The sequence below is a fragment of the Stereum hirsutum genome, assembly GCF_000264905.1.
Source record: "Stereum hirsutum FP-91666 SS1 unplaced genomic scaffold STEHIscaffold_4, whole genome shotgun sequence".
NCBI lineage: Eukaryota > Fungi > Basidiomycota > Agaricomycetes > Russulales > Stereaceae > Stereum > Stereum hirsutum.
Genome location: NW_006763134.1, coordinates 316,566 through 344,559, shown reverse-complemented (window position 1 = coordinate 344,559; position 27,994 = coordinate 316,566). Strand labels below are relative to the sequence as shown.

Sequence of the window (27,994 nt, the reverse complement as noted above, 5' to 3'; positions counted from 1 at the left end):
GAATCAGGACCGAGAGGTATGTAATCGTGAAAGTGTCATAAGAAGAGCTGAAACCAAACGAAAAGAAAATACAAAGAGCATGGGGGATATATGGTGTGAATCTCAGATAATGGCCGAGGGGATCGGGGAGAGGAGGGGGGCAGGAAAGAACGAGAAGGGTAAAAGAAAAATCATAACCCGACGGCGCAAGGGGGTATCGATCATCAGTCCTCAGAAATCCGCCCCAACAGCATCAACGACATACAAAACCTGCTGAGGCCTAACGAACAACCCCCTCGACTCCGTCGTATTCGTCACATCCGAAACCGCCGGCGACGCAGCCCTAAACCGCTTGCTCCTCCCATCCACCGACAGCTCCGCCTCCCTCTTCAACCCCAGGATCGAAGATCCCTTCAACGTGCTCCCGCCCGACCACTGGTCCAATCTCCGCCGCCTCGCCGCGCGCTCCTCGCTGTAATCCCACTCCGCTCCTACCCCGAGATCAAAATACTTGATCCCGCCCCACGTCCCATCATTCCACTGCCTCTTCTCGACCTTCTCCGTCGTCCCATTATCCATCAACGGCACCTCCACCCCTACCCAAGGCCCAGACTCACCCTCCACCTCCCCGATATACCTCGCAAACGCGCGGAACCGCGCCCGTTTCGACGAGATAATACACGGAATCCCAACCTCGAGCGTCGCACCCCTCGGAGCCCCAACAACCGAGTCTCCGAATGTCGGTAATGAAACAGCTGGTGGCGGAGGGTTCGTGATAGCAGATCCACCACCGGCTGTCGACTTCGTGATCGTATCCGTCGAAGCCCTCCGCGTGACGGATTCCTTAACCGCATTGACTGGCGAAGGTTTCGCCGTCGTAGGAGTCGAAGCTTCCGATTTAGCTGACGGTGAGGCCGTCCTCGGGACCGTAGGCACAGGCGGCACCGTCTTCCCTCTTGAAGCTTTGATCGTCCCCGACGGTCCTGACGACGATGCTGCAGGTTTCGTCGGTGTTTTCGAATTTGGCGATTCACTTGGTGGTTTCGGGCGCGCGGACACTTTTCGCGGAGTGGTAGGCGACGTGGCTGTAGACCTTACAGAAGCCGCATTCGAACGAAGAGACGCGGCGGAGGGCGAACGAAGAGATGCGGCAGAGGGAGGACGACCCGCACCACCCGACGTCGTTCGCTGCTTCGTCCCAGTCCCAGTCTCCGCCGAACCCGCCGGTTTCTTCGCTTTCGCAGCCGTACTAAGCGTAGACATCGCCGAACCAGCAGACGGTCGTCTAGGCCTTCCAGCAGCAGTAGATGAACCAGCAGCAGCAGCTTTCGCAGACGCAGTCGTCTTCACGCTAACAGACGAAACAGCAGACGAAACCGATGCCCTCCGTGTCCTCGCTCCAGGCGCGGACGCTAGATCCGACTTTGCGTTCTTGTATGTGGCAGAGGCCGAGCCCGAGCCGTCGGCGGTGGAATAATTAGAGACGGAGGAGGGAGGGCGGGTGGATGTGGATGGGACGCGGAGGGAGGGCGAGCCTTTCGCGCTCGTGCTCGGAGTAGACGTCTTGCGGATCGTGGAAGCGTGGGAACGGACTGAGGAGACGGATGCAGCTGAGGATTTGGGGCGGGGAGTGGGGGTAGGCGGGTCGTCGACGACGATGCCGCGTGGTAAGGCGATGGACGACCGTGGGGTATTGGTGCTCGATGAGCTGGTTGTCACTGATTCGGGACTCGCTGGTGATGCTTCCTCCGATATGCTGATCGAAGAGTGAGATGTGGCACGGGAAGGAGAACGCGAGGGTGTGAGCTTCGAGTCGGGACGGAGGGATGCGGATGCTGTTCGTCGGGATGCTGTGGTAGCGGTGCTGACGCGGGAAGAGGTAGAGTAGTTGCTGCGAGCGACAGATCGGACGGAGTTGGCTGAGGACGTCACTGGTTCTCGGTTGTTGGAAGATGGACCGTTCGTCTTGGCCATGTTTCGGTTGAGGACGCTGGTGCGTAATGAGTGGAGGCTCATGCTCTCGCCGTCCGTATCTGGTCGACCAGTAGCAGTGCGTACACCGCCGGTCCGTGGGGGGCTGCCTTTCGCGGGTGAGTCGCCGGCTGGTAAGTTGCGAAGATCTTCCGATGGGACTCCCATCTCTGTAATGTCTGTGTCAGAATATAACGTATGTCCTAAGGGAGTAAAAGACAAACCGTGTGCAAGCTCCTTCAATGCCCAGTTCTCCAACGTATTGAACCCTCCGTCATTCCGGATACTAAACCACCTCTTACGCACCCATCGTACGACGTCCATGCGCACCTGTTCAATCAGGACACGAACATGAGATGTCTGTGACAGCATCGTCTGGTTCGGATCCGTCGCGTGGGGGCGCAGCAAAATAGACGACACGAGGACCTAGGGCAAAATATCCCATTCAGCCCCATCTCACCAAAAACAAACAAAGGCCAAAAGAAAAAAAAACGCACTTGATAAACCATCGCCGCACTCTTCTCATTGAACCCCCTCCTCAAGGCATCCGTAATCAACTCCACCTTCTCCCCATCCTCAAACCTGACCCCATCCGCCTCCATCAACTCCTCCCACTCCCCCTGCTGGAAACACTCCTCCGCCTGATCATTCAACACCCTATCCATCCCCTTCCTCGCCTCCACAATCATATCCTTGACCACATCCGCCCACGTATCAATCACGCTCTCCAATCTTCTCAAAGCAAACTCCGCCGCGAACAACAGCGCAAACACATTACTTGGCGTCGTCCGCTTCGCCACGCCCTTCAACGCCATCTCCCGCACTTTCTTGTCCAGACCAGCGAACTCGGGATGACACCACCCCTCGCCAAAAAGTCCGACTAGGGCCCGACGCGCGCCCCGTTCGAGGTGCGGGTTCTTCACGTCGTCGAGGAGCGCGAATTCGAGCACGCGCGGGACGCGACGGGCGCATTGTCGGCATCTACATCCGCCGACACCCCACCGCCCGCCCGTGACACGCTCATACTCCGCGAAATCGAGAAAAGCGTGGAAGAGGCCATGCATCATCTCGACGACGATCCGCGCCTGGACTTCGTCGTAGAGCGTGTCGAGCGATAAATACGTCGCGGAACGCATGATGTGGAACGCCGTATCCAAGTCATACGACCTATTCGAAAATATCAACGTCCCGGTATATATGAACCCAAGAATGAAATGTAACGCGGGGGGCGTAAACGGTGGGGAAGGTAAAGTCAGAGTCGCAGGTTCGCCAGGTTTGGAGGAAGGGTTGCCCCAGGCGATGAGCGCGTTGTGGAAATATGTGGATCGGGAGACGAGGATGAAGCGATGTGTGGAGAAGACGGCGGCGGTGTTTTCGTGTGTGGACGATGGGCGGCCTTCGATCGTGATGCGGACGTCGGAGTAGAGCCGTGAGCGCCACATGAACACCATGTCTTTTCGTAGCTTGTCTATTCGGTTCTCTTCGGCATCGCCTTCGTCGCGGTGCTCGGTCGAGTCGAAGAGGAATTCGAAGGCTTCGCCGAAGCCTTTGCCGGTGTAGAGGTATTCGAGCTCCTTGGAGAAAAGGATGGGGTTGATGGTGGTGGTCAGTCGGAGGACGCCGTTGACGGTGGTCGAGGGGCTGGGGGAGACGGGGCGGAAGGGCGATGGGGAGCGGGACATGGAAGGGAGATCAACTCCCAGAGATAGAGAGAGTGCGGATTGGGCCGGAAACCCGGTTGGCGAGTAGGGTCCTGGTGAGGATATTGGAGCTGGCCGGAAGGAGAAGTAGCGTTGTTGGAAAGTTGGTGGTGCTCGTGCGTAGACGATGGCTGGACATGGAAACCGTCAGTCAGCAAGCGGTCAGAATGTAGTACGAGACAAAAGGACGGTATTAGAATGCATGTTGTGAGGCTATCACATGCGGTAGAAGAAAAATAGTCCAAGAATGAAAGTTCTCTTAGCCGAAAACTTAGCTCAATATCGTGAGTACTTCAATCGATAGGTGGACAGCGAGTTGGTCAACAGATGGGGTGACAGTATTTTCATGTTTCTCGCACAAAGTACACACACAGCAAAAGTATCTTGACTTGGAATGAAATCCCGCCATGAATATCCATGAAAAGAGCGTTGGCGCCGCACGTCAACTCACTGTGGCCCGTCAGAGACGATTCCCTCGTGATGACTCCAGCACCAGAATGTTGCCATTTCCACACAAGCAAACGAAATGCAATGAAACACGAACCTTTGTGACCCCATACCTCCTCTCCCTTCGCATCGTCATCCTCGTCCACCAAGTCCCACACTACATCCGGAAACCGATCCTTCGCAAGCACAAACAAACTCTCCAAATCCCTCTGCCAAGCAACCGTAGACTTCACCGTAGCTTGCTGCAGCGAAGGCGGTGAAGACGAGGACGACGGCGTAGACGTCGATGGTGAAGGTGCCATGGCGCAGGAGCGTGTAGGGTTGAATTATAATAGCTGAACGATGAGAAGTCTCCGAGTGCGAATTTCGGGAGATCCCTGCCAGTGCCAGCGATAGAATTCACGCGCAATTGCAAGGCTGCCAGTATTACGTAGTAAGCGAAAAGCACAAAGGTTCGGTTGGGTATAGAGCTCTAGAGCACGGTATTACGGGTTATTGGTGAAGCTGAAGGCAGAAAGGGAAGAGAAGAGAAGGAAGGTGGTTCGGGGTAAGAGATAAGTAGCAGGCTCATTTCCTGTTGGCCGCATGTCGACCGCGTGGCTACCAATCTAATCACATTCATAGCCGACCAAGGCCGATATTCGTATTTTACAAGACTTATTTATTTTGCTTGGTGTGTTTTTGGACGGAGAGCAGGTCTAATGTACAGAAGGTGGAGTGTTCGTAGGACGCGAGTGATCTTGGACGAAAGGTTTCAGATGGACTGGTTGGAGGTTCTCGACCGACGCCACCCACCCACGAGCAATTCTTCCTGGTGGCGTAGGTGGCGTACAGAACCACCACTTTCGAGTTCCATACTTGCTGTAGCATGCAGAGAAGACGCCACGAAGGGTATTCGCGCTTCACTGAGGTCGTACTATATTTCTACCGGCCGGTTCGCATCAAACGAGCGCAACAGGTCGACGAGAATTGGATCAGAAGCTGTCACTCTTAGAGCAGGGGTGAAACATTCGAAGAGCAGCCAGACGGGAAGCAGTTCGTTTCGGGCTAAAGGTGGGACAGCGGAAGGCGGGAGCGGCAGATGATGATGACCCCGTAGGTGAAACGAATTTTGTTACGGGAATAATCGATGGAGGACAATGTTTTCTTCAAAAACGCCGATATATGTGGACCGAAACGACGGTGACCTTCTTCTGGACGTGGTACGGCGGACGATAGTCAAGGGGATTTGATAGCAAGAAAATAGACAGGACTGATACAAGACCGCACGCACGTACCCATCACGGCCCACCGTTTTATGCACAGGCACAATGACACCCACACTTCCCCTTCTCCTCTCATCAACCTCAATCCATTCTCCCTCCCCCCTAATCCAACCGCACCGCTCAGAATCCCCTCCCCCTTCCCCTCCCGCGTCCCCTCGGTCCGCCCCTCCCCCTATCCGCCCCTCTCGCACCCCGTCCCCTCCCCCTCGCATCATCCCGCTTCTTACTCTTCGGTTTTGGCGCATCGTCGACGAGGAGCGTGTCGAGCGGAAGAGAGTCGGGCAGGACAAAGTACCGGATGTTGTTGCCTCTTATTGAGAGGGAGTCGAGCGAGGAGGGGTCCCGGTTCCGGGCGGTCATCTTTACGGTTTTGAGGTGGGTGTTCATTTGCATGTCCACGCCTGGGTCGTGTCAGCGACATGAGGTTGTAGAGCGACATGGGGTTGCGATGGATGGAAGAATAGAGGAGGGAGGTGAAGGAAAGAGGGAGGAAGAGGTGATGGTCAGTAAGGATAGAACGCGAAGAAAGATATTGAACACGCACCTGTGATCGTCCCATGGACGATCGACCCGTTTTTCAGCTCGATAGTCACCGTCTCATTGTTCAGTTTCATCAAAAATCTACACCACAGCAAAATCGACCGTGAGCACGCCGTCGAACTTACACACCATAAAAAGAACGCAAATGGCTGCTCGGAGTGTGGGTGTTGGTACCAAGAAATTGGACAAGCAATGGACGGGGTGCATACCTTACGAGCTTCATGATGTCTGGCCGTGGGGATTGTCGACGGCGGTGGGGATGAAGGGAGAAGTATGGTGGCGTAGAGCGTGTTGTGGACGCGCTTGCTCGTCGTGCGCGACGATGAGCGGCGTTGGGCGGGCGGAGTTTGAATCAGGCTTTCTCTTCGATTTTGACCTCGCCGTCACTCTCCCAACAATCTCCTACTGCCGTTTGCATAAGGGGTTTTATGATACGGCCCCAGAGCTCATTTCTGCCTGGCCAGAGATTGCCCCACCTCGAGCGCCGGCCCCGCATACGACGAAGCCAACAGCGTTCGGCTTATTCCGCGTTAGCCTTCGCATGTTGGTGACAGCACCCCAGCATCTATTATCTTCTATAAACTTCGTGATAGGCAACGTAAGCATGCTCGGATAGAATCCCGTGAAAAATCTGAAGAAAAACAGCCCGAAATAAGGAGTGGACAAGGGGCACTCGATACAGAGCGCGGCGCGAAGCCTCTCGTGGGAGTGTGGAACCCAGCGCCACTTTGATCTCTGGGCTCATAAAACTCTGGCCCCAGGTCATCGAAACGCCCGTATCATAAAACCCCTATAGAAGATTGAACGCGCGTTTTTTGCGCGCTATTTGTCCCCGCCAAACAGTGACCGTGACAGCGCTGTCCGAGAAGGCCGGCAGTGGCACGGTCTGCAGTGCTGATGTGGCCCAGCGAGACCGCGCCGTTCATGACAACTCGAAGAGGTGGAATACTGGCCCTATGAGTGAAAATCAGACATAAGTCAGTATATATATATTTGGGCGCCCTTTACAGTGCTGCTCTCGACTTGTAATTGAGCTGTTTGCTCCGGAATTTGGGAGTGGCCACTCAAGACTTGGCACCAAAAGTGCAGCATGCAGCTTTGCATGCTCACTAAGTATCATATAAAGCTCTCCATTGCAGTGGCTGGATTTTATTTGTCCAATGTTTACAAAGGTATACAAATGTTCCTGACTGAGCATGGGCAGCAGACTGCAGGAACACAGCTCGCCACACACAGGGCCACTCTCGGTCCTCTCGGTCCACGACCGTCACGGTCACTGTTTGGCGGGGCAAACAGCGCGCAAAAAACGCGCGTTCAATCTTCTATGCAAACGGCAGTAATGCTCTCGTCGTTTAGCCTCTTTTTGCTATGATAAAAGCTGCATAAATTGGCCTGCTATAGGTGATCTCTCTCCTCTCGAAGAGTTTTGTGCTCGGCCTTTTGATGATGGTATAAGTACTTGCGAAAACTCTCCTGGCCACGTGGACGGTGGCAGTCGAACATGAAACCTTACGATGCTTGATCTGTAGGCAACCTGCACATTCGACTACCCTTCACCGTCTAAGACAACACCTCTGTCGACGCGGATATATGAGCGTTGTCTTGCCTCGTCCATGGCTCACCGCAACTCCCCAAGATGCTCCTACGAACGTATTTCCGATCCACGAAATTATCATCGAACAATTCCTGCCCCGCGTTAAGGAGCTCACCTCTAAACGTCTCAACTCCTACATATAATCCCCGTCGTGAGTGTCAACCACTCACGTATCCACAGATCTCTCCTTTGCGACCTGTGACGTTCCTTTCGGCGCAGATCGTGTCCAGTCCGCGCTGTACTCTCGAGGGCCTGGCTGAAGGCGATTTTCTATTTTGGCAGCTGGTCGTCTACGAAGACTGGAATGGCGCTATTATGTATCGAGCTCCAGTCCCCGCTGAGGAGCTCGTCCGCATCGAACCGGAGCGTTCTGCTCCAGTTCTGTACAGGTGCGTCCTTGAGCCTTCTGGCGAGTTAATATCCATTGATGACCCTGTGGTATTTACGAAAGAACTGCACGGGCCATACCCTCGTTCAAAATGGCTTCAGCGTTATTGTCTGCTTACGCGTGGCTGTTTTTTTCAAGGAATACCCTCTACACATTGACAATCATTAGGCTCATTGAAGGATATCTGCTTATGCCTCCTGGCAACGGGGACCCACAGGCTCGGACTACCGCAACGTTCGCCATCATCGTGTCAAGATTCGTATCCTAAGATTCGCTGACAGTCCCTTTCGATACATCGCATTTTTCTGTACATAAGGCTCGTCGAGGTGCCGGGGCACGTTTGTGCGCGTTCAAAATGCAAAGACTACACTTCGTGCAGCACTTGGTCTCATCTCTTGCAGGGGAATTTCACGAACATTGCCACATTCGAGACGGGCTATACTGGGAACACTATTTACACAGAGCCCTGTGTAGAATCTCACGTGAAGATCAGTCCAGTAATCGAGGCGTTCAAGCCTGGGCCCGAATAGAATGCATATAGCTAGCGTAAGATCCCTATATTCCCTGGGTTTTCGCAACGGTTGCTGTAAACAAGTGGGCGGTGAATGGCGTCTCGAGATCTCCATTGTTTGCTTCGTCTCATGTGGCGTTTCTGGGAGCGGAAGTACGTCTTTTGGCACGCATAGCCTTAGATTTTGTTCGCTAAACTGCATACCTTTTTTGTCATCCACAGGTCCACTCGATGACACGCTTTCTATGTGCTGGTATCGGACAATCCATCGAGGTCGGTAGCTCAGAACCGTTGTCAGACATACATCGCTCACACTCTTCCCCCCACTATACTCCAGGATGCATATATAATATCTGCCCTGCTTTCCAGCGACCCCGTCGCTGATCACGTCTTTCAGCATTCCAGTCAGAATGGAAAAATATCACGACCTCTTTAATCTTGAGAATCCGAATTAGAGTTAGGTGCGTGGGATCTGGCGCACCCGTGGTGCGCCACATCCCAAGAAAGCTCCCCAGTGTGAAGTATGAGTACGGTATATCTTACCTAAGGACATGCGCAGGAGGTGAGGCATTGCAAGCGCCGGCTTGAGAGCTTCATATAATTCCAGTGGCGCAACTATAGGAATACCCTCTCATTCCCTCTCTTGCTCACAAGCCATGTCGGTGAGTGATTATGCACAAGTACCCTCTTCTGTTTCTATTGTACTTGATGTGCTGATCCCTATGATTGCTCTAGCTCAACATATCCCCCACTAGTACATTGAACTTCTCATTTGTAGACAATGCGCTTGGCTCTGACGACGAGGAGTATTATGCCTCTGAGGGAGGGCTTTCCCCAGAAGATTCTCCCACAGGCCTCGCCCCCAACCCCACACCTCCCTCTGAGAATGAAGATGGGCATTTAGCGACGAAAGAGCTGCAGGATGGCGCATCTACTATAACTGAAGCCTTGCCTCGCCCCAAGAAGCACGAGCTGTTTTTCTTCGAAGATGGCAGTACGACATTCATCGTGCGCATTCATTTATGGTTCATGGTTACTTACGACTGATGTCACGATACAACAGATCAACGGCACGCTCTATTGCGTCCACGGCTCTGTCTTGAAGAAACACTCCCCGTATTTCGCTGAAACTTTCTTGGTACCAGGCATCACTACGCCTATCGTACTGGACGACATTGCCATCGCGGCAGAATTCGACATGTTCCTCAGCATATTGTACCCCAGGTCTGTATTATATCTCACATCAGAACCGATCCATTGTCTAACTGTATAAATAATAAACGTCCTTGAACCATCCACAGCTCCTTCTCCGCGTCCGACGTCCAAGGAGTCCTCGCCTGGAAATCCGTCCTCCATCTCGCCACCCAATGGAAGTTCGTTTCCATTCGAGAACTTGCCATCAAGAACCTATCTCCTATCGCGTCCGACGTCGATAGGGTGGTGTACGGTCATGCGTACGAGGTGGAGGAGTGGTTGATGCCGGGATATATGGCGTTGGTGGAGAGGGAGATGCCGATTACACATGAGGAGGCGATGAGATTGGGAATGCGTGATATGGTGGATATTGCGGCTGCGAGGGAGGAGGTGAAGGTTGTCATGACTCGGGCTGAGCTTCGTGCAGCGTCCGCTCCGAATCCCTTTAGCGGGTTCGGTGGTGGTTCGTTCGGACAAACCACAACCAGCAGCCCGGCGGATTCGAGGAAACTTCCTCCCTCTGACTTGCGAAAGAGGGTAGAGGCTCATGTATCACGCTCGACCATGCGTTACCCTCATATTATCGCGGACACCAGCACCTCCACGACTACTCCTCTCTCGATGCCTGTGGTTGCGACTCCAGAGAATATCACGAACTGTCCCGACGACGCGACTCCTGTGGGGCACGTCCCGGGCGCCCCGGACGAAGGACTCATTGTGCAGGATGAACCAGAAAACCCGACTTGTGAGCCAGTATCGATTCCGACGTCATATGGTGGGAAGAAAAATAAATGCAATAAAGGGAAGAAGGGCAGATAGGTCGCAGAACATTCGTTTGGCATACTATACACAATTTTCACTGATGACAAAATTCTCAGGAGGATCTTTACCAGTGGGATTTGGAGAGGCCCAGGGAGAGGAGATACAGAGGAGAACGAATTGACTGTCGGAAGGACTCGGATATGCAGAGGACGAAGGGAGGAGGGTAGTGGAGATGTTGAAGAGGGAGCTATGTTAACTCTTGTACTGTAGGTGTGTATATTCCTTCTTTCGTGCTGATTGAGAATGACGCTGATCGGTTCGGCGTAGCTACGGTGTACAGATGGTGCAAATTTTGTCACGGGCAGTATGTGTACCGTGAGAACTGAGTTGAGACCATCACGCTCGAAAAAATGAACAGCTCATATTTGCTCACACTGGGAGACCTCGGGAACTCGAGGACCCGTTCCTTTTACCCTCAAATATGTCATGCCGCTGACGTCGTGTCTGTTGTTCTCTAATGAAGAGGGCCCGAAGTGCTCCTACCTCTGGGCCGGTTTGTCACGACACACGGAGTTCGGGACACAAAGGGCAACAGACTTCCTGTTCGGGTCCTTGTCTGTTTCCCAGCCCTAACTTCAGTCGCCGCTTGTCGTAAGTAAATGAGGGGTGGCCTGTTGATGTTCCTGCTTCAAAAAGCTCGAGCTGAACAGATTCGAGCACCATCATCCGTGCTCTCACTTCCCCCCTCCACTTGCCTTTAGACTTCATTGCACCAAGATTACCAACACAAGAGAATGACCTCTCAACTTCCCAAATTTCGAGTTGCCGTGTGGTACGTCTAAGCTAGTCTTTCAATAACCCCTTCGTGACCTCATCTCGGCCACCATAACTTGGGTTTTTACTCTAGTGGCGGTGGTATCGGTGGTATCGTCACCGCATATGCTCTCGGAAAACTCAAAGATGTCGAAGTAGAGGTCTACGAAGCGGCGTCCGAGTTCGCAGAAGTCGGTGCTGGTATTGGGATGAACCGGAGATCATGGGAGGTTCTCAAAGACCTTGGATTGGAGGAAGCTTTGCTGAAGTATACACCTTCGGCTCCGAATTCTAACGAGATAGGTGAGCAGATGTTGTGTCTCTGTGACTAAGCATAGTTATCGAGCGCATATTGTTGTGTGTGACAATGCTAGTTCCATCTATATATGCTTTTAAATCTGACCAACCGGAACCCGGTGTCAACTTCATCACCGCTAGCATGCAGGGTACGTCCAGGGCTTTACCATCAACTTCAATTGTCAAGGCCCTGTTTACTTATTTCCAGCGAACTCAGGCGGAATTGCACCTTTCTTGCGCTCGGACTTCCACGGAGCCATCATCAAACAACTCCCGCCCCGCGTTCGGACATTCACCTCCAAACGTCTCGTCTCCTACATAGAATCTCCATCATCATCTTCAATCACTCTCACATTCACAGACGGCTCTACTGCAACTTGTGACATTCTTATTGGCGCAGATGGAGTCAAGTCCGCAGTGCGAGGCTACATGCTTGAGGGACTGGCGAGAAAGGCCGAGAAGGACGACGATATTCAGAAAGCCGGTGATCTGCGCGGACTCGTCAAAGCGAAATGGAGTGGCGTTATGGTTTATAGAGTTTTGGTTCCTGCTGAGAAACTCGCCCAAATCGACCCAGAACATCCCGCTCTCAAACGTCCTGTACAGGTACGTCCTTGACCATTATGACGAGTCGCACGTTCATTAATGGCCTTGCAGTACTTCGGGAAGAATCGCGTATGTTATACTCTGACCCAATCGTTTCAGCATTACTGTTGACTTACCTGTGGCTGAAATTCTCGTGCAGCACACGGTCTCGTATCCTGTTGCACAGGGCAAAATCGTGAACCTTGCCATATTCGAGGCAGACTACACACGAGAGGGCATTCTTTACCCTGAGCCCTGGGTAGAATCGCACGTGAACACCAAATCAATCATTGAGGCATTCAAGGACTGGGACCCGAATGCGAGGCATCTAGTTGGCGTAAGCTCCTTATATTTCCTAGTAGTTCGCAACGGTTGCTGATATCGCAGAACTTGAAGGCCATTGAGGGCTTGAACGTGAACAAGTGGGCTGTGAATGTCGTCTCCGGACTTCCGTCGTTCAGCTCATCTCGTGTGGCGTTGCTGGGCGATGCGGTATGTCTTTTGCTTCGCATAGCCTTGGCTTTTGTTCGCTCAAACTGAAAGCCGTTCACAGGCCCACTCGATGACACCCTTCCTAGGTGCTGGTGCCGGGCAGGCCATCGAGGTTGGTAGCTCAGAACCGTTACTTACCAGCCCTACACTACTCACTCTCCTATCACTATGATTCAGGACGCATATGTCATATCTGCCCTCCTCTCTAGCCCTCTCACCACGCGTGACACTATACCTAAAGCTCTCGAGATATATTCTCGCATCCGCCTTCCCGTCGCATACCTCGTCTTTGAGCGTTCTCGTCAGAGCGGAAGATATTGTGGTTTCTATGATCCCGAGAACCCGGGTCTGGAGTCGGGTGCGTGGGATTTGGAGAAACTTGCGGAGGATTTGAGGGAAAATAGGGAGTGGCATTTGGGTGTACCACATCCCAAGGAGGCCATGGCGAAGGCGTTGGCGTTGTTGGGGGAATGTGCGAAACTGACTTGATCAGGTTTTCTATCTGTCGCCAAAGGGTACGTATCAATGCTGCAGGAAGGTGAGAGGCACGAAGGAGTAACACTTTTGAGCGGCGAGTGTACTCGAGTAGAGCCCCTGTGGCGCCATATTTCAACTTCAAGTTCTTCACTTATCTCTGCACTACAGGCACAGACCTAGTGTGACCATGTTCCAAGTCCTACCCATGCCGAGTCCTTGGGTAACTCCCAAGGATAAAACGTCCTCCGAGTCGTCATTCCTTTGTTCTCCTTTTATGCGTATACCCCAAGCTTTTCGTTCGATGATCAATCGCGTCTGTTCTGATGTTCAGCCTATAGATCAAGCGGAAGAAAGGAACCAGTAGGCTCGGACCCCGTCTCGTCCGATGGAAGCATAATAGGCTGCTGTCCGTCCACGCAGTCAGGGCGTGGAACAAAGAAGCCTGCCACTGCAAGTGAAGGCGCTCGAGTGTGATTCCTTCCTCGAATTCTTTGCCACCGAACCCAAATACGCACGCACGAGCAACAGGGAGCATCAGGCTTGATAGGCCGGGCGTGTATCGATGCTGATGTTGATAGACCTACCACATTGTTTCCTTGCCTGATGTAATTGCATATAGGCCTCTGACAACGAGGACGACGTACCATGATCCGGCCGTTAGAAATCGCAGGCGATACTTCTGGGCTGTGTTACATTGTCTATGGAGGAGGCATGTAACGGGCCCAGTAGAGTATGTGCCACGGTTCCCGAGGTCGAGGCCGAGGGAACCGTTCACTGGAAGTTCGGACCGTCATTCAAGAATGTGAAGGTCAACTAGGGAATACGATGCTTGATTCGAGCGCGACCCTTCGAGGGCAATGTGTTGAAAAAACTGCTACGCCAAATGATACAGGATACAGAGTATACCAGATGCCGGATGAAAATAAATTATAATCGCCTCATAAACGGAAGGGAGGAAAATTGGTGAAGGTGGAACGTGATATAACGACGTGAAATGTCCATTCAAGTTGGCCATGCAAGCGATAGAGAAATAATGGTGAGGTATAATGCAAGGATAACCAAGAAGATACTATGCAGTGACAACAAAGCGTAGAGGAAAGCAGAAGAAGTGCGACGTAATGATACAATTCCAAACAGCATCAGTAGGCGAAAGCCAGGACACAGCAAGGTTGGACAATGACGAACTGAACGAGATGGTGAAAATAGGGACGACAGAAATGGTGCGACCAATATTGGTGAAGAACCGGAACGACCGAACCATTGTAGATGAGTAAATGACTTACCTTTTCCTCCTCCGTGATCACAGGTCTCAAGCCTTCTTCCCTTTCTTCCCTTTCCTCACTTTCTTACCCTCTGCTTCGATCATCCTCACACAACCCTTCATTTTCGGAGGACCCCGCTTCCCCTTGCACTTGTCCCGCCGATGTCGCTTGAGAGCGTCGTCCCTCGACACATCTACCCCACACTTAGGGCACTCCTGTCGTTCCCTGTCAGGATTCAACCAACAAGATTTTTTCACATGCCGCTCAGCGTCGGCTGAACGAACGTAACGGGGATGAATGCAGAACTTGCACTCGTGAGCGTCATAGTCGGCGGAATCGGCGGTACGGGAGGGATAGTCGATTGGCCTTCGTTTAAGGCCGGGAGGAGGATGATACAGCGGGGCTGATGAAGATGAGGGAAAAGCGGTGAATGGAGGTGTCGGGGAAGCGAGCGATGAGGATACGACGATGGGGGATGACGGCTCCTTGGCACGAGTGTTGGGAACACGAATGGCCTGCGGTTCTCCGCGAGGAGACGTTGCAGCAAACCGCTTCCGTTGTGACGCGGGACCCTGCTTCTTCCTAGAAGAGCCAGCGCTCGGGTGATAAGCGTCGTCGTCGTCGTCGCTTTCGTCCTCTTCTTCCTCATCGTCGGAAGGCTCAGGCTCGAAATCGTCGTCATCAACGAAAGGAACACGGAGGTTGGACATCGATGTGAGCGGGCTAGAGGCTGGATCAGGAGAGCCCATGTCCGAAACGGCCTGCTTTCGGGATGCGCTTGGAGTTGGAGTGGTCGGCTTTGTGGTCGGCTTGGGAGTGGGGGCTTTGCTCGGGAGTGGTTGAGGGAAAGTAAGAGAGAGGGGGATATCGGGAGAATCGGGGGTAGCAGGTACCGACCCGGGAATAAGATCTGGCGTAGATGCCGACGACAGTGGCGTCGATGGAGTGTGGGAGGAGCGTCGAGGAAGAGGAGCAATGAGACGGGGAGACATGACTAGTTCGTCGGTATATTCCTCTGTAATATCGTCGCTGAACCCGAACGCGGGAGGGGATGCTGCGAGTGGCGTAACACCGCGCGAGTAGCACGATGACCCGGGGAATGAGAGCGTGGGAGATGGTGGCGCGAACAATGTACTACCGAAACAAGCGATATCTGCCGCCCCATGGTCACGAACGGTGCAGGGAGGCTTATAATCGTCCCAGCTGGTTGGCAGAGACTCTTCCAGTTGCGAATGCATGGTGTCTATCACACCGAAATGCTCTAGCCACATCCCAACACGATCGGGGGACGAGGAAGATGACTCCTCCGCGTGAATAGAGGATGAAGTGAACACAGACGAATTCGGTTGAGACTACAGCACAAAGTTAGCGACAGGTGGCGGCAAAGAGGAGAGCGTGTAGCTGACCGAATATCCATGATCGAGTGACTCAAGCAAAGGTACCTCGGAGTCGGAATCCCCAAGCAACATTGGAAGATCAAAGGATAGCGGGGACAGGGGCGCGAAAGAGACTTGCTCGGGTATCAGACCCTGAGCTCTGACAGACTTCATAATTGTCTGGAGATGGTCATGAACCTGAGTGCACACTCTGATGGCTTGCTCCCAACCGTGAGTCCATATCATGATGCCTCCTACAGACCCCTTCGTCCACGCAATGTTAGTTGGATTGAGATACGAGGAGAAAAGGACACGATACTTACTATGAGAGCTGCCGGATACTTGAACACAGGGTGCGGGAAACTCCTAACCTCGGTAAGCGCCATAAGGTTCATTGGTCCGGTGATGAGGCGCTCGCGAGCGTCATTGCTAAACAAGCAATAAGCAGTATGATCAACCAACGTATCGGTGAGAGTGGCACAGGGGCGAACCTCATCCTACAGGCATCGCCAGTGTCCTTGTTCTTCAAGAAGAATACGGTCTCCATCTCAGAGCACCGAGATATGCTGCGATAGCGTGCGCGTATAGCTTCGAGACAATTATGCGGAGAGGATCCCAGAAAGATGAGAGCGTTTCGCGAGGATGCGGAAAGGCAAACACCATCGTGATCATTGGCAGGGGGTAGAGCGCGGGTACGCTTGATCGCCTCCTCCATTGTTGGGATGAGCGTATGAAAGAGGTCTGAATGGGCATCGAGCATGGTCGTAGTGAAACAAAGTCGCGCCGATACGTCAGGTGCAAGACGTTAAAGACGATGTTGAAAGGGGGTAAACGTCGAGAGAGGCGAGCCAAAGATCTGATGAGGGTGGAAGACGAGAAGCGATCCTTGAAAGCATGAATGTCCCGAGGGTTAATATGTGCATTGGTCTGATCTCCTCGTTGCAAGAGCATGTATGCATCGCACAGAGGCAAACTCCGGTTATCTGGAAATCAGCGATCGGGTTGGGAGCCTTCTCGAGGGTGAAATGGAAGTTCGCTTCATGCGAGCATCGAGAAGATACGGTTCGACTTGGATAAGCATCGCCTATAGACGCCTACAAATCTTTCTGGAGGCTTTTCGGTCGACTTTCTCACACACTCATCCCATGACGGGCGCCTGTCCGTTCACAACAACCCGACTCCTCAATGGTCTCTGACACCGGTGGTTTGAGTGGGCACAAACCTGCTTTAAGAACATCCGTAGATCAGTGGAGACTCTCAAAATGAGTGGAAACAGAGGAGACTTCGAAGTGTACTCACAGAGAAATGCTGTATCTCGAGCTCCTGTCTATCGAGGACATAACAAGAAGCGCTCAGTTACAGAGTACACAGCCCAGGCACAGAACGCTTTGACCTCCCTGATCTTGTTCACACTTCACGGACCGGTGTGGACGTACTGCATGGCCGACAGCCACTCATTATCGACAGTGGAGCCGCGCGAATTCTCGTGCGAGTCATGATCCCAGTGACGGACCTTCCACAAACGGCCTGAATGAACTCGATGGTGATGGTTTCTCCAGATTGCATATACATGTGGTACACGTCAAGGAGGGCTGGATGGTACATGAAGGTGCGAAGATGAAAACGGAAGCGGAAGAGGGGGGTAACTTGAGACAAGGCAGGTAGAGGCACCGAGAAAATTTTTTCGTTGTAATTCGCGAGAGTGAGCGATGCTGATTTGACGGTGTGTACCACAGCACCCTTGAGCGCATTAAGGCAAAGAAGAGATGAGATTAAAACCTTACCCATAGGCCATGTGCCAGCAGAGTCTGCAGGTAAGTATGGGCAAAGGACAGAAACGGTTGAGAGTCCACCAAGTCAGACCAAGTCGCGTCGTGCTGCAGTGCGCCAAGCGATCGGCGACCCTTGCTGTCGGCTCAGCGAAAGCCTGTTTAATTTCTTCAGAAGGTCTGATTACCGTAGAGGACCCAGGAATAGTTTGTGCTGTGTCCCAAAATTGAAAAAAAATAAAATATTCCAGAGAAAGTACACCAAGCACCGAGCGTATCTGCCGCCCCCCATTCTCTGTTCTCAATCTGTTCTGGGAACTCGGAGTCCGCCGCGTTCGAAAACAGACGCGAACCCGTGATGATGAACACGCGTCGCGACGCGTCCGGGCTACAGTTCGTTCACTTCCTATCCCATCCCCTCTCCTGCTCTGTATCTGATGTTTTCGTGAAATCGTAGGATATAGCTGCATTGTGAATGTGTAGGATGATGTATTTACAGTCGTTTGCATGTCATTCTGGATTCGCCTCGCGAGAAATGTTGTTTGGTCTGACCAAACAGTCACGGTAGGTCACTGGGCGCCACAGTGGCGCGTTGTTTGAAGTGACTGCCATGCTCGAGCATTCATGTTTCTACTTGCCTTGCAATCATAGTGCTTGCGGGTTGAGAACTTGTGAGGATGACTCAGAGATGAGGAACGATAAGAGGAATATATTTCTACATAAAACACTACGGCGGGGCAGATGTTTTCCGACGCGCAGCATATCCTCGCATGACAGAAATCGAGTCAAAGAATCAAGTACAGACGGCAACTGTGCACGGAATGAACGCGGGTACACGAGAGAGAAGAGAGGCAGACAGATGGGAAGCTCTCGAAGTCAACAAACAGGAGTGTTATCTCGACACGAACGAGAATTCCTCGAGACTGAATGGGACGGAGATATAGCTGGAGAAGAGCAGATCTTTGCCCGTGTTACATTAGGAACATAGGTTGGTGATTCGGCTTTGACAAGCTTGTTTGGAGGGTTAACTTGGCGAGTAGAGATTGAGAGCAGTGTTGGTCGGTACAGCTAGGAGGAAGGGAAGTTGCTGTGCTCCAAAAGCAAGAAACGCACCCGAGGATATGAACCAGAGCTGAAACAACCTCAGCGGAGGGACACGGCTACACTCCTCTCAGAGTCCTTCCCCCGCTCACGTTTGTTTCAACATCTCGCCGCTCACTCCCACACAAAGGGCAACGTACCCATGTATCACGTCCCTCTCGTCAACCCAAGTTCTAGCGCACGAACACCCCTCCTATGCATTCACATCTTCTACCACACAGCGTTGGCGACCATTGAGGCTGCTCCTCGTGTCGCCAATTTTGCGTTGCCTGGGACTGTTAGGATGATAGTAACGAAGCGGAATTGTCGGTTGAGACTGCGATTGAAGAGGAAGGGTGGCTCAATATATCGTCCAGCCGATTTACCCAGTGTATGTCCCTAGCAGGCGTAGGATGAATTGGAGAGGTCAAGCAGCAGGCGATTGTGTGTGAAGATTAACACAAAATAGAATGGTGTGTATCAGTATGGATAGTGTGGACGTTGGTTGAGGGAAGGACTGAGTGAGCCCAGTCGTCTTGCAGGGATACACATCCGGGCCGGTGGCCGACAGTCACGTATTTGTTCAGACCAAACAACTGTTCTCGCGCCGCGGTTCCAGAATGACATGCAAACGACTGTACTCTACGTACAATGCGCTTTGAATGGACGTAGTCACTTTCGTCCTCGTGTTTGCAGATCTGCTTGACTGCATCATCGGTGATGTGGCCCAAAGTGCCGGACGAATGAGCGAGGGGAGCAGGAATATATGAGATTATACAGAGTGTACGACGTAGCTTTTATAACGAGACTCAGGACGATATAGGAGAAAGTATGTACAGAAAGTTGTGAAGATGCATAGGTGGATAGAAAGGCTTAGGAACATTGATAATTAGATGCGAAAAGAGGTCGTGAGATGTCGTTAGATAGAGTGATTGGAATCTAAGAGAGATCAGACCAAAGCGTCCTCTCTATGCCCAAGTCTCGAAGAGCGACCATCCCGCATCGCCATCATGGAAACGATATCGTCATGATCATGCCCGAAATCATGTTCGTCAAATATCGAGCAGTGATCTTGGTCTTGGGCGTATGAGGGTGGCGACAAGGGTGGCGACAAGGGTGTCGGCGTTGTCGGAGTGAGCAAAGGCGAAGGAGGTGAAGGAAGACCAAGAAGTCCATCCTCGTCGTCTTCGCCTATTTGTGAGATGAAGCGCCACGAGCTTGGTTCATCGGAATTTTGGGAGCTGAAGGAGGGACGGGATGGGGAGTCGAGCGAGGAGCGCCGTTCTGATTCGGAGCAGCTGCTGGCAGAAGGCGGTGGCGAAGGCAGACCCGCATCGACGCCAGCGGAAGGAACGCGCTTACGACGTACTTTATGCCTCGGGGGGCTACCATCCTCTACCTCGCTCCCAGAAATCGCGATACCTCGGACCCTCAGTGCCGCGTCTCTCTTCGCGAGTTGTTCTTGAAGCCTCCCAATCTCTCCAGCCATCCTCCTCGCGTACTCGTTCATCATTTCTTGCTCTGTCTTCATCGCCCTCACCTCCCTCTGAGATATCTTGAGTTCGTGCTCCACTTTGTGCTTCTCGTTCTTCAGCGATCCGAGTTCAGTGAGGTGTGAGGCCTCTTTAGCGGAAAGCGTGGCTTTGAGGGCACTAATCTCGTCCGTGGCGACGATAAGAAGAGAGCGAACTGAGTTGAGCTGGGATTGGTCATGTTCACGATCAGGAGACGTGGTTCGATAACGCGAACGAGAGACGTGGGATGTGCGCGAGGGAGAAGTATTGGATGAGGTGGAGGTCGCACGTGAGTGGGTGAAGACGTCTTTCCACTCTCCTACAGTCGGCATGATGCTTCATTAGCTTGGAGCAGCCAAATGTACACGAAGTTTAACGCACCTTCGAACGAGCCCTCGGATGCAGTGTCATCCGTGGTTTCATCCTTCTCGGTAACGGTATCTGCATCTGTCTCCTCGTCCTCCTCTTCACAAATGGAGGATAAAGAAGTCATCCCCCCTCTTTTCTTCATCACGCATCCTGCACCTCGCCCTTCCTTCGGGACTTCCGGAGGAGGCGTCGTAGGTTCAGACTCTGGGTCTGAGGTGGAGCCATCGACCACGTTGACTTCGACCGAGACACCGCTTTGAATGGGCGGGAAAGATAGCGGGGTGAGTAGGCCCGGAGGAGACAGAGGCAAATCACCGCTTTCTTCGAAGATGGTGCTCATATGATGACAGCGGTCGCTGAGATGCTGGTGCGGGGAGATATTCGAGTAGAGGAGATGGAAGTAGGGCTGATCGGCATATTGAGCATGAGGACAATGGAGATCGCACAATGGAACGCACATTTTTATAATGAAACTCGTCAATCTCCGCTCGCAGATCTCGATTGTCTTCACGTTCGACAACGTTCCGACGGCCAACCACCGGCATCTCGTGGCTCGCCGTCGGTGACCAACTAGAACGTTCGTTCTTGATGACTGTCTTATCCAGGTCCAGGGCAGGGCGCTGGGAGGAATGGGTAGGGAGGGGCAAAGATAGGGGAAGGGGAGGTGGTAGCGACGCAGGCGAGGCTGTACGCTTCGATTTTGACTTGCGAATGGGAGACTTGGTGATGATACTGCGGGGAAAATTGGTGACATCCTTCTGTGACCGGTCAGCATAATGAGAACAAGTCAGAACTAAAGACACCCACCGAGCTAGACGAGTTTGATGAGGATGGATGCGAAGGTAGAATGGGCGTGGCGCGGCGACGCAGAGCAGAGAAGACGTTGTGATACGGCATGGCCGAGTATGAAGGCGAAATGTGATGAAAGTGGGGAGCAAGCGAATGATTCGTTCACAATATGCCTGAGGTACTGTGAATAGGGGGTCGAGTCCAGTCTAGTGATCTGGAAGTGGGCCAAAGCTCTGAAAGGACGTGATTCCAGACGGATGATGATAAACAGTAGAGGAATGTCAAAGCGCAGTGCTGTGCGAGGAGAGTAAGGTTCGTGTGAAGGCACGATGAAGGAGTACTTTATGACGAAAAAGGATGTGGGCAGCAAGAAATGAACTTGACTGTGGAGAACGAAAGGAGGGCTTGAAGCGTTGACAGAACGTCGAAGGCGCAAAAGCGGAGTTGATGAAGTGAAGAAGAGGGTTCGAGGCTTCAGGCAAGAGAATCTCTTATGACCAAAGCATGTCGGTCTTGGAGGCTACGCAGTAATGAAGTTGAAAGGGGTGCAACCCAAAGACAAATGATAGTCAGACCGAGGAACCCAGGTGAAGTCAGTACTTAGAGAGAGGACTTTCTGGGGCCATGAAAGCTTCCTCTCGCAGCCGCTGAGTCTAGAATTACGGCACCGTCGTCAAGCTGGAGGTGAGTCTGGGCCAAATGTACGGCCAACTTTGATGCAAGTTGCCGTCTCATTTCCGAACGATCATTACTTACTTTTCATATTTTGAGAAGTAAAAATCGCTCGAGCATTGGCAGTCAAGATGAGTTGAATAGTGACTGGGGATACTTATGAGGCTGGAGGTCGTGCTGAACATGAATTCTGGGGAGGAAGAAGCAATATGGAAAATGGTAGCCACGTGTTTGCAGTACGGCGAAGTTTGATCGCGCCCAGCTGTCGGGATGTGTGGCCAATAGTAGGAACTGTGGCCCCCGAAAAAGAGCCGAAGACGATGATTTGCGGTGAGACTCGAGTGCACACATTTGGTCAAAGTGGTTGTTAAATTATCGAGCTTCACAAATTACGGATTCTACGACACAGATCATTCGGAAGATCATCAGGCCTTTCAGACCTTTCAACTCAACTCACTCTCCAACATATTGACTGCCCTATCCTTCTCAGCTTTCGGGAGCGCCGACTCAAGCTGCCAATCCGCGCATTTCTGCATGTCCTTCCCAAGCTCCTCTAGATTCCATGCTCTCGACTCCATATCCGGGTTCTCTGGGTCATAAAATGAGAAATACCCGCCCATCCGACGAGAACGTTCAAAGACCATGTACGCAAAGGGAAGACGAATCCGAGAGTAGATTTCGAGAGCTATAGGAATATTAGCGCGTGTGATGAAAGGGTGGGCGAGGAGTGTCGACAAGATGTAGGCGTCCTGTGGAGAAGCCAAAGGAATCATTAGCAGAGCTATTGCAGCGAAAATCCACAACGCACTTCTATCGCCTGTCCTGCACCAGCGCCTTGATAGGGTGTCATCGAATGAGCCTATATCGTGCACGCCATGAGTAACATGACGCAATTTCATTTAAGTAAATGAGCATACTGCGTCTCCTAGAAGCGCAACGTTTGAAGAGACAAAGGATGGAAGTCCAGGGAGGACGTTCACAGCCCACTTGGACACCGTCACAGCTTCCATACACTATGCTCAATATTTTATTAGCACAGTACTATAGGACAGCGACGGTAATAAAACCGAATACTAACCTCACCAAGAGCTCGAGCGTCAGGCTCCCAGTTAGCTAGAGTTCTTATGAGAGGCTTGCAGTCGGCAGAGGCAACAGACCAGGGTTCGGGGTGGAGTGTACCCTCTTTGGCGTGGTCGACCTCGGTTACAGCGACATTTATGAGTTTTCCTTGCGAGAGTGGGTAAGATATCATGAACTAGTCGAACATTAGGTTTCAGTTTGCGTAGTCGCGTAGATGTTAGGGAGCGAGAGCACACATACAAGGTTCTTTCCCAGAAACTACGTATAAATGTCAGTGACTCGCGCCTACCCAGATTGGTTGAAACACTTACAAAGGCATGACCGCTGAGAGAGCGGTGTTCGGGCGAGACTTTCCTCAACACCTCAGCCGGAATAAGGGTTCGATACACCGTAGCTCCACTGAATTTTGCTTTGACATGACCGCGCAGTTCCTCGGCCTTCAAGGTATCTCCTTCGTTCTCTGCCTCCTTTGCCAGTCCTTCGAATATGCACCCCCTAACTGCGGACTTGACACCATCTGCACCAATGAGAATGTCGCAAGTGGCCGTAGAGCCATCCTTGAAGTTGAGGCGAATATGCTCTGACGAATCATTGAGCGAAAAGGGAGAAGACGTCTCATACGAGACGAGACGCTTCGAGGTGAATGTTCGAACGCGTGGAGAAAGTTGTTTGAGGATTGCTCCGTGAAAGTCAGAGCGCAAGAATGAAGCTGAACCACCTGTATATGGGCAACGTCTGTATGCTGATCACTAAATAAATAAATAAAACAGGTCCCTACCTCGAGAGCTCACACTCGCAAAGAGCACACCAGGCTCTCGTTGATCGGACTTGAATGCGCGCACGAAAGGCTCTTGATAACGAAGAGATATGAGCACTCACTTAACGTAGCATCGAGAATGTTGCGTACCAGTGTGTTTGGAAGGTTTAGAAGCCGTATGTTTCAGTAATTCTTTGTCCAGGCCAAGCTCTTCGAGAATGGTCCAACATCTCCAGCCAATTCCGATGCCCGCACCAATCTCGGCGAACTGGGACGCTGCCTCGTAGACGTCGACCTCGATGTTTTCACACCTGTCAAGGACGTATGCGGCAACAATTCCGCCTACACCACCGCCACTACAAAGGTATTAGGTGCCACGAAAGGCTAAACTGATGAAAATGACTTTACCAGATGGCAACCTTGAACCTGGGTACCTTCGACATGATTTGACGTGGAAGAGACAAGTGCTGTAGTCCAACTCAATTATAACTTTACCCTTGGTCGTATCCACGCTGTCTGATTGCAGGAAGTTGTCCAGAAGTTGTGAGGGAGAGTGAAGATGAGTGGATCAGGGTGAGTGGATCAGGATGAGTGGATAGGCCTTCTGATCGGAGCTTTAAAGCCAGCTATAACTGAATGGGTGACTTTTCGTCATTGATCAGGCCGAACACCGTTGACCCTGCTACTTATAGACACACGTATACCAGATTCCACGGCCAACATAAGTAAGACAAAGATCATCACACAAGTCTACGAACACGCTGCCCTTGGCTCATGATCGAAGGCAATTGTCCGCAGGTGGACTTTAACTCCGGATGATCCCGTCAACTCGACGCAATGCAAAGATATAACTGACCGAAGTACGCAGACAAAAACGATGGCGTGAGTGACTCGGAAGATCTCAAGCTCATCCTGATGACCAGGTGCCTCCGAGTAGCCGTGAGATCTCGAGTCGGCGTCGCAGTTTGTGTCTAAGTTAGGCTGTTGTGTTTTCATCTGCGTGAAGATCCTAGCTAAGAGAATTGTTGTGAAATCATGAGTACTGTAAGAGAGAAGAACAGGTGCATCTTCGGCCCGACTTGCGGAGCCAGATTCCGACGCCGACGAAGGAAGGTAGTCACTTACCTCTTGTCATTCTCGCACGTTTCCACGATCCCCGAACTTCAAAGCTTCACTCTCGATCAATTTTAAGGTCCCACCAACACATATATTCCATCTTTCAATATATATATCGCGCTGAGGTAGTGGACGTGGTAGTTCTACGTCAGCGTTCTTCCTTACCGAGGAGTCTCCAGTAGTAGCCCAGACGCACCAAGTCAATCACATCTCCACCATCATCAAGTCTTCTACAAATGGAAAACGACATTTGACTTGAAACTTGTATAACCAACACTAAACATCAGATATGCACCTGTCCTCGCAGCCACACCTCAGATCACGTCCTTCTCTAACGACCTGAGCGCACTCTCCATCATATCCTTTGGATGCTGTGCGTCGGTCAGCCAGTCGCAGTTTTTCTGCATATCTTCAGCAAGCTTTTGCAAATTCCATTCGCTGCTATCCAACGACGGGTTCTTGGCATCGTAAAAGCCATAGTGCATACCGCTCTTACGAGAGCTGTCGAACACCTTGGCGGCGAAAGGAAGACGAACGTCGGAATATACTTTGAGAGTTTTCGATATGGTAGCTCGAGTCGTGAGGGTACTTGAAAGGAGGGCGGATAGGATATACGCGTCCTGGTGGTCATTTAGATGTGTTGATACTGCATATGGTTGTTGCTTGAAACAAACCTCTATAGCCTGTCCGGCACCTGCACCTTGAAAGGGTGTCATTGCGTGGGCCTATCGCGTCGAATGTCAGTACAACAGAGAATACGAACGGTATAGTTGATGATTCACGTACCGCGTCTCCGAGTAATGCCACACGCGATGAAACGAACGTGGGCAGGCTGGGGACGACATTGACTGCCCATTTGCTGACCGTCAAGCCGTCTATGCACTACGTGATGGTAAATAATGTTAATGAATGGCAGCAATAGAGGTACCACAGTATCTCAATATAAATGTCGAAATAAGAACGCACTTCAACAAGCTCTCGAGTAGAAGATTCCCAGTTCTCGAAAACAGTAATAAGTGATTTACTGTCGATATCTGCGGAGACCCAGGGATCTGTGTAAAGCTGCCCCTCCTTCGAGTAGTCTGTCTCGAAGATAGCCGCGTTAATGAATTGTCCTCTTGCGACTGGGTAGGTCACGGTAAACTAAAAGTTCAAAACATAAATAGCACCCTAAGCATGATAGACAAAGAGCTTCCTAACGTGATTTTTACCCAAGTACTGCAATGCGTCAGCTTATATTAGCCTCCAGTTCAGAGATGGAGCCAGAAGTGAAACTCACATGAATGGGGCTCGCGAAGGAGCGATGGTCCGGCGAAACTGCCTTCAGTCTCTCTCCAGGGATAAGAGTTCTATAAACAGTGGCGCCGCTGTATTTCGCGTTCATAACGTCCAGAAGCTCGTCCGCCCTCGCATGATCTCCTTGCTGTGCAGCCTCCTTCGATAGTTTCTCATACATCGAGACTCGAACAATGGACTTGATCCCATCGGCGCCGATGAGGATGTCACAAGTCGCAGTAGAGCCATCCTTGAAGTATAGTTTGATAGGCTCAGAGGAGTCGGTTTCTTCGTAGGATACGAGACGTTTCGAGGTATGAGTCCGAACACGTTGTGACAGACAGCCAATGAGAGCTTGATGAAACTCGGTCCTCAAAAGCGTGGCAAAGCCACCTGAGAGCGAGAAATGGATGTTACGGAAAGAACTTAAGAGTGAAGGGAAGCAATGCACCTCTCGATGTGATGGTCACAAAATTTTCCCCAAGCTCTGGCTGATCTGACTTATAGGCGTAGATATGTGGAACTAGAGCATGGAACGTCAAAAATCACACTCAGGTTGCAACCCAAGCAATATGCGCACCTATATCGTCTAACGGTGGCGTCTTGATGAGGGGCAGCAACGCCGGCTCCAGTCCGAGCATCTTGAGGACGGTCCATGACCTCTGAATGACTGCAATGCCGGCGCCGATGGCACCAAACTGGGAAGCGGCTTCGTATATATCGACGTCGATGTCTGGGTGACGTCCTAGAGCATACGCAGCAACAATGCCGCCAATACCTCCGCCACTGACAATATAAGTCAGTTCATCGATGATCAAGCCTCCCCAAGAGGAGATTCGGTGGAACAGCGTACCACACAGCGACTCGAAACTTGGGACTTGGAGTGGCCATTGAGGATATCGAACAGTTCTGAGAAGCTTATAAAGAGTGCATCGAACAACGTAACCGGGCTCTCCGGTGGTCGTGCCCCGAATGTGGGTTATCCGAGAGAAGTACGATGACTTTCAGCCAGTAGGAGTTTCTTGCAATCAGCAAGGATTACGGTTCTATTCTCACATTGCCACGCAGAGTAAGTTGCCCCAGCGAGCACCAGCGGCAGCCTACTAAGCAGGTGTAACGCGTTATATAGTCAGCCAGCCAAGGATGTCCTTGAATCGACGAGGGCGTCATGGAATGTGAGACGTTGCGGCCAGTCGATCCCTGTGAACTTTGGATCGAAGGAAGGAAGGAAGAGGATGGAGTGGTGAGAGAAAGGATTGCTTCAAGATTGCTTTGCCAGCGATCGTAGTCGCCGACAGCCGTGCACTGCTCCGTTTACTGATTTCCCGCCACCGCCAGTACCACTACCGTGATAGTGTACCTCCAGGGCCCGAGAAAGGGTGGCATACATGACAGTGCACTGTAGGCGAGTCTATCATTTTCTTGCTCCTCATGTCGCTGTATTCATTTCGGCATACTTACTGGCAGGCTGTAATGCTACGTTTTGCACATGAATTTTAGTACAAGTCTCTTTAAGGATGAGTCAGGACTCACGGTACTGGTTCAGTTGTGGTACAACGTCCGTCCCCATCTGCTAATCACAGCACATGCAACGAAGGACGTCGTCTGTAACACTCTGTAACATGAAAGAATTTGCTGGCGGTCAGGATGTACGAATGCGGCCAGTAAGCGGGCCGTACGGTGGTATTTATGGACCCGACGATGCACATGCAAGTGCACCGACGGGCTTTTTCACTTTGAATCTGGAGGCTGAAAAAATAAGCCGCTTTTGAATGTGGCTTACCAGTGGGCACACAGCGATTTGATCATAAGACATTCCCACACATCTTGAGACTGCTAGCGATACTAAAGTCGTCTATCTGCCAGTTCTGAGACTGAGAGCGGGTGGAAGCTCGTGGGGGACGGAGGTGAAGGAAGAGA

The 27,994-nt window shown here is 51.8% G+C and overlaps 8 protein-coding genes across 8 annotated transcripts; 3 read left to right on the top strand and 5 right to left on the bottom strand.

Moving 5' to 3' along the window:
* Positions 1-210: 210 nt before the first annotated feature.
* On the bottom strand, positions 211-4,399 carry STEHIDRAFT_53758 (uncharacterized protein; the record flags this gene model as incomplete). Its single annotated transcript, XM_007301522.1, has 5 exons — positions 211-710; positions 771-869; positions 2,175-2,376; positions 2,448-3,781; positions 4,195-4,399. 5 exons carry the CDS (start codon positions 4,397-4,399, stop codon positions 211-213), a joined length of 2,340 nt encoding a protein of 779 aa, XP_007301584.1.
* Positions 4,400-5,235: 836 nt separating this feature from the next.
* On the bottom strand, positions 5,236-6,180 carry STEHIDRAFT_93704 (Sm-like ribonucleoprotein). Its single transcript, XM_007301650.1, has 3 exons — positions 6,112-6,180; positions 5,907-5,983; positions 5,236-5,763 (listed from the first exon to the last, which is right to left on the bottom strand). Exons 1-3 carry the CDS (start codon positions 6,123-6,125, stop codon positions 5,483-5,485), a joined length of 372 nt encoding a protein of 123 aa, XP_007301712.1. The 5' UTR covers positions 6,126-6,180; the 3' UTR covers positions 5,236-5,482.
* A 44-nt stretch (positions 6,181-6,224) lies between these two features.
* On the top strand, positions 6,225-8,414 carry STEHIDRAFT_154461 (uncharacterized protein; the record flags this gene model as incomplete). The annotated part of the gene is made up of 5 exons (XM_007301649.1): positions 6,225-6,500; positions 7,677-7,885; positions 8,053-8,118; positions 8,201-8,222; positions 8,286-8,414. 5 exons carry the CDS (start codon positions 6,225-6,227, stop codon positions 8,412-8,414), a joined length of 702 nt encoding a protein of 233 aa, XP_007301711.1.
* A 941-nt stretch (positions 8,415-9,355) lies between these two features.
* STEHIDRAFT_52514 (uncharacterized protein) lies at positions 9,356-10,408 on the top strand (the record flags this gene model as incomplete). The annotated part of the gene is made up of 3 exons (XM_007301431.1): positions 9,356-9,403; positions 9,459-9,619; positions 9,697-10,408. Coding segments are annotated over 3 exons (921 nt in total), but the record flags the coding sequence as incomplete, so codon positions are not given.
* A 737-nt stretch (positions 10,409-11,145) lies between these two features.
* Positions 11,146-13,027, top strand: STEHIDRAFT_53428 (salicylate hydroxylase; the record flags this gene model as incomplete). The annotated part of the gene is made up of 9 exons (XM_007301501.1): positions 11,146-11,183; positions 11,259-11,467; positions 11,539-11,610; positions 11,679-12,067; positions 12,119-12,136; positions 12,207-12,383; positions 12,443-12,538; positions 12,600-12,650; positions 12,716-13,027. The coding sequence occupies 9 exons, from the start codon at positions 11,146-11,148 to the stop codon at positions 13,025-13,027; spliced, it is 1,362 nt and encodes a 453-aa protein (XP_007301563.1).
* Positions 13,028-14,324: 1,297 nt separating this feature from the next.
* STEHIDRAFT_154459 (uncharacterized protein) lies at positions 14,325-16,413 on the bottom strand (the record flags this gene model as incomplete). The annotated part of the gene is made up of 4 exons (XM_007301648.1): positions 14,325-15,629; positions 15,684-15,917; positions 15,977-16,082; positions 16,145-16,413. The coding sequence occupies 4 exons, from the start codon at positions 16,411-16,413 to the stop codon at positions 14,325-14,327; spliced, it is 1,914 nt and encodes a 637-aa protein (XP_007301710.1).
* Positions 16,414-19,241: 2,828 nt separating this feature from the next.
* Positions 19,242-20,996, bottom strand: STEHIDRAFT_145623 (uncharacterized protein). The gene is made up of 3 exons (XM_007301647.1): positions 20,844-20,996; positions 20,398-20,791; positions 19,242-20,335 (listed from the first exon to the last, which is right to left on the bottom strand). The coding sequence occupies exons 1-3, from the start codon at positions 20,928-20,930 to the stop codon at positions 19,452-19,454; spliced, it is 1,365 nt and encodes a 454-aa protein (XP_007301709.1). The 5' UTR covers positions 20,931-20,996; the 3' UTR covers positions 19,242-19,451.
* A 1,293-nt stretch (positions 20,997-22,289) lies between these two features.
* Positions 22,290-26,965, bottom strand: STEHIDRAFT_53132 (salicylate hydroxylase; the record flags this gene model as incomplete). Its single annotated transcript, XM_007301471.1, has 9 exons — positions 22,290-22,595; positions 25,474-25,524; positions 25,586-25,681; positions 25,766-25,942; positions 26,000-26,017; positions 26,079-26,445; positions 26,501-26,597; positions 26,655-26,860; positions 26,928-26,965. The coding sequence occupies 9 exons, from the start codon at positions 26,963-26,965 to the stop codon at positions 22,290-22,292; spliced, it is 1,356 nt and encodes a 451-aa protein (XP_007301533.1).
* Between the last annotated feature and the right edge of the window lie 1,029 nt (positions 26,966-27,994).

Coding starts and splice junctions, on each gene's coding strand:
- STEHIDRAFT_145623 (XM_007301647.1), bottom strand. CDS start 20,930: ATGCCGGTGGTTGGCCGTCGGAACGTTGTCGAACGTGAAGACAATCGA. Junction 20,792..20,843: donor ACGAGTTTCATTATAAAAAT/GTGCGTTCCATT, acceptor TATGCCGATCAG/CCCTACTTCCATCTCCTCTA. Junction 20,336..20,397: donor ATCCGAGGGCTCGTTCGAAG/GTGCGTTAAACT, acceptor TGCCGACTGTAG/GAGAGTGGAAAGACGTCTTC.
- STEHIDRAFT_93704 (XM_007301650.1), bottom strand. Junction 5,764..5,906: donor CGTCCATGGGACGATCACAG/GTGCGTGTTCAA, acceptor GACACGACCCAG/GCGTGGACATGCAAATGAAC.